Below are 8,844 nucleotides of genomic sequence, written 5' to 3'. Positions count from 1 at the left end.
AGTCTTCTGGATCATATCATATTCTGTGAGTTCCTTTCCACAAAAATTGAGACGTGCCTTTAGGCGCAACATGTCCTTGTTGAAGTCATTGACCCTTTTGTAGTCAAGAAAGCGGATTTCATTCCACTGAACGGTCAGTTCTGGGAGCAAATTGTCATGATTGTTCCCAAAACGTCCCTTAAGGGCATCCCACAGTTCTTTGGGTGTCTTCAACTGAAGGTACTCCCAGCGTAGGCTAGGATCAATATGTCACCTTAGAAACATTAAGGCACTTGCTTTCACCTTGTTAGACGGTCCATCATCTTTGGGGTTGGTGGGAGTTTGGATGGTAGTAGTGTAGTCTTTTGCCACAAAGGCGGTTTCCACATCAGAAACCCAACGATGGTACTCAAGTCCTTCTGAGTCCAAAATGTCAAATTCAGGTCAAGTTGGATCAGCCATCTACATAAACAAGAGAGAAGATATATAAATTATGCAGTCATAAAGATATCCAAGTGAATTATTTTCCAAGGATATGAATTAGATTCAAGACTAAGATTCGTAATGGTCACATTTTTTTGATGCTATGTGAAAAATATTTTATCATGGTAATTATGTATTTATAATGCGCATGAATTTTCATTATCTGGGAAAAACTCAATTTATATATAACATGTTGAATAAAACAATTATTAAAAAAAACATGCTTAGAATTCCACATTAAAAACAATTATAGAAGGTAGTAATATAAATTACAGGACATGCTCAAAATTTCACAAATAATATATAACAAAATATATGCTACACATAATAACAGCAATAATATAGCATGCTCAAATTTCTACGAAAAATAAAATATAGATAAAATAACAAGGCATGCTAAAAAGATCAATATTATCTAACCATACATGCTCAAAAGTTTTAATTGTAAATAATTAAATTTACCGGAGTATGAAATTAAATATATAAAAGAGAACATACTTGGTTTTGAGAAAATAAAACGATCCTAGCGCATGCGCGTGTTGATGCAGGCGTGGGTAGCGATGTTTTTTTTGGGGCTTCTGTTGGGGCTGCTGATTTGGTGGGCTGAGAAAACTGCGCACGTGGGCCTACGTGACAAAGGTGGGCAGGAGGGCTGAGGAGCCAATGCAGATTTGGTGGGTTCTGTGCTCTGAGCTAGGCTGTGCGGCTTGGCTTGACGAGGAAAAACGCGGCGTGGGTCGACTTGATAGATCTGGGTTTTTTTTTCTGGCGTCGACGGGAAAAAGAAAAAAAAATCTAGGGTTTTTTTCTCTTTTTTTCTTGGCTATTGGCTCTGAGCGTACTGATAACGTGTAAAGGTAATTCCCTAATTCTCTCTTCGTCAATTACTTTGACGAAGGCACATAATGTGTTTTTCTGTTAACAAATTTAATTATCAATAGAAAAACTCTGAGAAATTACGAGATAAATGTGTACTTATTAATATTCTTGTTCACCTACTCTGTTTTTTTTTTTTTTTTTTTTTTTTTTGTGTGGAATAGAGATTTCTAATGATATCATAGCCAAATAGCTGGAGTTTATCATATACTTGAATAGGATAATGGATAAGAATTCTGAAACTCTATCAAGCAATGCAACTCACTACAAATCAAATTTGAGCTCGCTCTTAGCAAATTTATAGACAAAAAATAACTCCGTGTCTTCTAGAAACAAAACAATATATTGACTATCCTTCCATTAGCCTGCACACACTACTAGAATAACTTAATCGCACGACACATGAGTTTTTGCTGTCGTCTGAGTTAGTCAGACGACATATTTTTTTATACCTGTCTTCTCACGATCTGCTCATCCAACACATCGTCGTTTGATAAATTTGAGAGATTTCAGACAACACTAACAAGGACATCTATTGTCTGAAAAACGAAAAAAAAAACAAACAAAAATTAATTTACATTTAATTTTTTTCACTCAAAATAACCTAGCCTTTGTGAAAAACCCGTGTTCCCTCCCTTAGCTAAAAATTTAGTTCACTCTCCCTCCCAAATCGTTCTCAGTCTCTCACTCACTCACCATCGCTCTCAGCCTCACTCTAACTCACCATCGCTCTCACCCTCAATCCCTCTCACCCTCTCACTCTCATCGAGCCTCTCAGCCTCGCCCTCACTCTCATTCACTCTCACTCTCAATGGGTTTTTCTTACTTCAACCTCCGATACAGCAAGGCACAACATGTAATTTGCAGAAGTAAGGAGAGAAACGAAGAAGGAAGAGATCGGCAAACTACTTGCAGACCCACTTAGGCAACGATTGAAGCAGAGAGAGGAGACTCTAGTGCAAAATAGGAGCAACTGGAGTTCGAGAAAGCTGTCAAAGTCGCAGATGAAGGTCCAATTTCGACCCTTTAATTCTCCAATTTCTAAAATTTCCGATTGTGTTTCGCGATTTTGATTGTTTTTGAAAACCTAATTGCAGTTCTATTGATTGCTCCCGGAGACGAGGACGCGATTAAGTGCAAAGAGGCACTTTCCATGATTCGATCTTGCAAAAATCGTGCTCTCTATTTCAGCGTCTTCAAGGTTGGTAAAATCTTCCTGTTCTTAGCAGTAAATTTTTGTTCATTATTGATTGGAAGTTCACAAGATATTTACTGGGTCTATACCTGATGTAGTTATCCGTAAAAAAGTGTTTAAATATGTGTTTTCAATCGGGAAGTCATATAATTATGTTTTCTGGTGGTGCCTCTTAGAGTAGAAAGTTAGAAACCTTGAACAGAATAACCTCTAGAAGTCATATATATATATATATCAAAAAAAGAAAGCAGATGTTGGAAGAAAAAGTGTTCGAGTATTATATATGATTATTAGTCAAATTGAGAATCAGCCTTCCTTACTATGTATTAAAGTTCTATCGAATTACAATATGACAGAAAATGCATGGGATCGACAATATGAATTCACACTGCAGTTTCTTCTATCACTACTAGAATTATGACCCCAGACATCGGCCAAAAATCGATGAGAAACAAAAACCCGACCGATGTCTTTGTGGGTGATGAGAAAGATCCGGAAAATCCAGACATCGGTTTTTAGCCGATGTCTAGTATTCGTTTAGACATCGGTTCCTCATTATAAATCGATGTAAATAGGTTTAAATGATAACAAACTTGCATGTTTTACTATTGTTAAACCCACATTCTATTGTATTTAATACTTAAAGAAATATAGATTATACAACACAAGTTTGCGTTTTAACATCGTTATTGATTTAAGAACCGATGACTGATATTGTTACAGACATCGGTTCCCATAAACATTTCTTATTCTTCATGATTTTGAAGCGTAATTTACCACATATACCACGATTTTAGATTCAATATACAAAGTCTAGTATTTTAGGAACTGATGTCTGGTACTCAGTAATATATCCAATCTGATGTGGTTAACTCATTTTGAGCCTTTGTCTATATACTTTATTTTGTTGTAATTTTCTTCTTTGTATTTGTGCATCCAAACAGCTGCATAGTGGTTTACAAGGAGATTGACTCTTCATTGTCTGCAACATGGCCAAGCGGACATAGGCTGGTCTCCGTTTTCCTCTTACCTATTCACTAAAGTGATGAGTTCTTAAACATTGACTTCAAGTTTCTTTTTCTTTTTTCAATGACAATTCTTGTTCAACTTCTTAGATGAATGTCAGGTTAGAAGACTTTATGTGAGACTGATAAGCACTCTTGGGGTCCATAAATTGCCTTTGGGCTGCTATGTATATGTGTGTGTGTGTGTGTGTTAGCTACATTAAATGTTCACACGCTAGCTGGAAAGTCTTGAAAACATTTCTTTGTTGCCCAGTTGGAATATCAAATGGTATTTTGATATCTCTTCAAGAACTTTTCAACATGCACTATGGCATTTCATCGACCGATTCAAACAAGGGCCTGGTTACATTACTATATTTTTCTAAATGATTCACACTGAAATGTCAATATGCACAGATATGCCTGCTCTGCCAACTTGTAGTTACATTATTGTATGTAGAATTTGGCTTGAAAACATTTTAGTTTCATTTCTTACCACATTTTGGTTCTGGTAAATTTGCATTGTTGAGAGGAAATAGTCGTCAGCTATTATATTATTTCCCAGAGAAGAGCTACTACTTATATGAGATTTCTGATGATGCTTGTCTTTACTGATAACTACACTATTGAATAATTGGACCATGGGCCATGATGATTGACATGATTTTCTCCCAAAATGATTTGAACATTAAGAGTTGAAATTGTTTTATATTTGCAATTAGAACTTATTAGTTGTTGTTCTTGCTATTTAAACAAATAAGAATTTGATTCTGATTGGTTTTGATTTGAATCGTTTTATATTTGCAGATTTCTTGAGATCTTTGAAATATTAGAAGTGAAAAGCTGAATGTATTTGGTTTTGTGTTTGCAGATAATGGCACCTTCGACACGAAAAGCTTCCTCTCAAGCACTAGCAATGGCAAAAAGAATGAGGGAAATCCAGCTGAGAAGGACAAGCAAATCTACTAATACTAAGCAATCAAATGGATCATCATCAAGGGGAACAATGGCTTCAAAAAAAACTGCATCAAAGTTGTCATTGAAACGACCAAGTAAATCAAAGGGTTCAACAGTTGCGAGAAGAGCAGGACTAAGATTGCTTAAACGAGGTTGTGTAAAAATGTGTCGCATTGTTAGGCGGAAGATTATTGGAAAAAGAATGACTGTACCGTTTAACCAGAAAGGGCAACACATAGGAAAAGTCGGAAAAGAGATGCAGTCATATATTGAAGTTTTAGCTCGCATGAAGATTCCAATCTCGATACCATCATGGAAAGATGTGTTAATGGAAAGGGCTAAATACTGACTACTACCCTGTAGTTTGGGTCTAAAATCAATTCAGTCCCTAAACTTCTAATTTCATCAAGAACACCCATGCACTTTCAATTTTGATCTAATAGGTCCAATTTGTTAGTCTTCCGACAATTGAGTCATTTAACTTGTTGACGTTGTTTGGCTCCAATTTTGTTGCAGCTGGTCAACAGTCTCTTTTCTTGCGCGGGCGTGCCAGCACCGTTCGGGTGCGGTCGTCGGGGGTGTCCCTTGACCTGACTTCTATCAAGCGATTGTAGACGAGGAGAGCACCAACCTCGTCGTGGGATTCTTTGTGCCTCGTGGTGAGGACTTTGCTGAAGTTTCTTCTTGTTCACAAGTCGATACTCAATATTGCAGATTGAGCAGAGCGAAATCACCGGGAAGTATTGAGATCTTGCTAAAGCGTGACTTTAGCTTGGCTGGGTTGCTAGGGCGTTACCCTTGCTTGGCTGGTTCTGTAACCGTTGTGGTCGCGGCACTACCGTCGGCTCCCGAGGAGACTAGGACCGAAGCACGTTGACAGAGGGTTTGGTGGCACTGAAAGTCGGCTTCTGAGAAGACTAGGACTAGGAGTGTGATCACCGGTAAGAGAAAGAGAAGGAGAGGAGTTGCTCTTAGAGAGGTTGCTCTAGAGAAAACTTAGATCATCTTAGAGATGTTTGATGTTGTGTTGTGAATGTGTCTCTTAGAATGAGAGGAGAAGGTGTTTATATAGGGAAGAAAAAGAAGAGTGAAATGATGAGTGGAAGAAAAATAATGAAAGTGGAGTATGAAAGTGATTTGTAAAATATGGAAAAGATAGAGAAATGATGAAATGAAAGCAAAGCATGAAGGTGTAGAAACATGGAAGTGATGATGATCTATTAAAGAGATTGTCTTGAAAAATATATCCAAGGAAAAGAAGAAAAGCATCTAGCTTTCTTCATGTGGGTAGGAAACATGAACATGTGAATATTGAGCTGGTTTTAGGTCAGTTTCTGCCCCTTTATTCCTTCAATTATTTCTCCAACAAGACTTCAGAATGAGCCTTCGACTTCTTCATAAAACATTTTCCACTATGAGTGTAGATCATCCTGAAAAATTTTCAGAGCTTTATTCCATGCGGTTGGGCTGGAAATGCTGCTGGACCTCTTACAGGTCCAGTTTTCCAGTTTTGCTTCTATAGAAAATTGGACTGATTGTTTGAAGCCCTTACACTCAAAACAATCTCTGGCACTCTTCATAAGAAATTATCCTTGGGCTGTCTAGAATGGATCTGCAGAGTTTTAGCTCATTTCAAGTTCATTTGGTCAGTCTGCCGCCCCTCCTTCCTTGTTTAGCTCGGTTTCTCCTAGCCGAAGTAGGAAAATGTGCTAAAGTTGACTTTTCATGCTTCCATGCTTCCATAATAGGCTTTATTTAGCCTCTAAATATATATTTCGAACTTGTTGACAATATATAGCTTGAGCCACTGACATTGGCTCAATTTCTCCAAGACGTGCCTTGTCAGGCCAAAATGCTTATTTTGGGTCCAAACAGACGTAGCTCATATATGGCCTATGTTTTATGATGTGGTGTTGAGGTGACCTGGATAGTCAATTTTGGAGTGAGTCCCACTATTAGAAATCTATCAAATAAATAGTTTTTCAACAAATAATTTAACTATAACTTGAACTCATAACAGAATATTAATGAATTGGACCTATTAGATCAAAATTGAAAGTACAGGGGTGTTTTTGATGAAATTAGAAGTCTAAGGACTGAATTGATTTTGAACCTAAACCACAAGGTAGTAACCAGTGGAAAATAAAGAAATTTCATATTTCATTCTCAACGGCTAATATCGCTAATTTCAAAATATCAAATAAAAAAATCAATTATATAGGGGAAATGAAGGAAATATCAAAAGTTTTACAAAACAAAAAAAAAAAAATATTGCGCTAGAAGGAGGGTTCGAACCTCCGACCTTGTGGTTAACAGCCACACGCTCTAACCAGCTGAGCTATTCCAGCATTTATTCTAGATGACTTTACAATAGTTTATTTAATTAACCTCTTTTATTTGCTATTACACAGAACATACGACCAGCTTTGTTTTTTTAAATTTTTTTATTTCCACAAAGCACTCCTTAAAACAGTATTTTATGTTTTTTCTTTTCTTTTCACTTCATATATAAATCGGAGCATAAATTTTTTCCCCAGTAATACTTTCTCTACGCCTAATATTCTGATAAGTTTGCCTAAATTTCACTCTGCATGAAATCTTTAAACAATTTAATATGAACCTAATTAAAAGTTAAAAATGTTTTCATGGCTCTAGGGAAAACACATCCAAATTGCAAAATTAGGGAAACAGTTCAAACTGTATCAATAAAAAAGATCCGCTTTAGTCAGGGATTCAACGACTTCACCTTTGTAAATCAAAGAGTTTAAGAAAGCTCACCAAACGCTATATTGGGTTAGTGTTAAGTTTTTTGACGAAATATATCTTGATTAAAGAGATAATCAAACTAGGAAAATTCTACAAAATGTTAACGTATGACATGCATACAATTGCCTTAAAAGTGGTAATTTGAGTCCTCAAAATAGTAATATTAGTCCTCAAAGTGGTAACATGAGTCCTTAAAGTGGTAAATTTTCTTAGTTACCACATGAGTCCTCAAAATAGTAATATTAGTCCTCAAAGTGGTAACATGAGCCCTTAAAGTGGTAAATTTTCTTAGTTTACCATATGAGTCCTCAAAATAGTAATATTAGTCCTCAAAGTGGTAACATGAGTCCTTAAAGTGGTAAAAATAGTTGATGTATGAGAAATGTTAACATACCATAGCTTTACCCATCAAACTAATGACAAACAGAGAAGAAAAGAGGAGGTAGACTTGCTAAGAACTTAAAAATATATATATATATATATATATATAAAATAAATAAATAAAAACAAAACAAAACATTAAATATCTGAAAATGAATTCTTCTTGAAAAGTGGCATACATCATGCACGAATTAAAATGAGCAATGTATCATCTAAAAAAACTGATACAATTTTCAAGTGGATATCGTTCTCTTTTTTTTTTTTGAAAGAATATCGTTCTCTTTATTATTAAGGACTGTTGCTGGGAAGGACTGTTGCTGGGGCTTGTGCTAGGATAGGTGTAGCTCTCTCCGCTGCTTTGGTTGAAGCTTTTGCTGGGCGGCTTGCTTGTCGTTTGGTGGAGCAGTTCAGTTTGGCTCCGGTTGTGTTTGAAACTGACTGCCTGCAGCTAGTTAATGCTATTCAAGCTGATGGGGAAGATACTTCGGAGTTTGGTAGGTTGGCAGATGATATCTCCCATGCTCTTTTGTTCTTCCAGAACTGCCGCTTTACTCATGTAGGTAGGGATGCTAATGTTTTAGCTCATAAGCTGGCCAAATGTGCTCTAGGCACAGGTTTGGCACTCTCGTGGTGTGGATCTGTTCCCACAATACTGGAGGATCTCCTCTGTACCTAATGTAATTCTCTTGGTTTCATTAATATAGTCGGTCGTCTTGCGCTCAAAAAAAAAAAATGATTAAGGACTTCTCACCTACATATATAATTATCAGAATGTATTATTTTCAATGTTACCATTGAAAGACTATCTATATAGACATTAATCAAATCCGAGATATGCAAATTTTTTTGTATGAAGAAATGACGGTTCATCATGAAAATTTGTGAGTCATTGAAAAAGAATTTGTATTTCCGGTGATATAAATGACTAAACTTTTTGTCTTTTTATCCTACCCGACCCATTGTTGAGGACCAAACAATCTTTAGTTTGAATCATCATCTATAGTCATTTAAAGAACAAACTGTTCGAATTATAAGATGGGATTATAAAATGTGTAAGGCGAATATCAGTTAAGGTGAACAAGAGCTCAATCAGTCCTAACAAAGTTAAAATCTATTTTTTGAAGGACAATTAGTTATTCATTTCTATGAAATATATGGACGGTTCATCATAATAGTAGTAAATGTTGTTAGAACCATCCATTT

At 36.1% G+C, this 8,844-nt stretch overlaps 1 protein-coding gene and 1 non-coding gene across 3 annotated transcripts; one reads left to right on the top strand and one right to left on the bottom strand.

The window, feature by feature from the left end:
• The first annotated feature begins 2,042 nt into the window (after window positions 1-2,042).
• LOC133718585 (uncharacterized) lies at window positions 2,043-5,885 on the top strand. 2 transcript variants are annotated; one of them, XR_009850385.1, is made up of 4 exons: window positions 2,043-2,348; window positions 2,436-2,539; window positions 3,478-3,575; window positions 4,409-5,885. XR_009850385.1 is itself a non-coding variant. In XM_062145452.1 (3 exons), exons 2-3 carry the CDS (start codon window positions 2,492-2,494, stop codon window positions 4,841-4,843), a joined length of 483 nt encoding a protein of 160 aa, XP_062001436.1. In that variant the 5' UTR covers window positions 2,043-2,348; window positions 2,436-2,491; the 3' UTR covers window positions 4,844-5,885. The 2 variants fall into 2 exon arrangements, 1 of the variants encoding a protein (XP_062001436.1); XM_062145452.1 differs by lacking the exon at window positions 3,478-3,575.
• Window positions 5,886-6,768: 883 nt separating this feature from the next.
• Window positions 6,769-6,842, bottom strand: TRNAN-GUU (transfer RNA asparagine (anticodon GUU)). Its single transcript has one exon. It is a non-coding gene; the product is annotated as a tRNA-Asn (tRNA).
• Window positions 6,843-8,844: the final 2,002 nt, after the last annotated feature.

This window comes from Rosa rugosa, chromosome 6 (assembly GCF_958449725.1).
Source record: "Rosa rugosa chromosome 6, drRosRugo1.1, whole genome shotgun sequence".
Lineage (NCBI taxonomy): Eukaryota > Viridiplantae > Streptophyta > Magnoliopsida > Rosales > Rosaceae > Rosa > Rosa rugosa.
The sequence above is the reverse complement of the archived record's forward strand: the minus strand, read 5'-3'. Positions and strand labels throughout refer to the sequence as shown.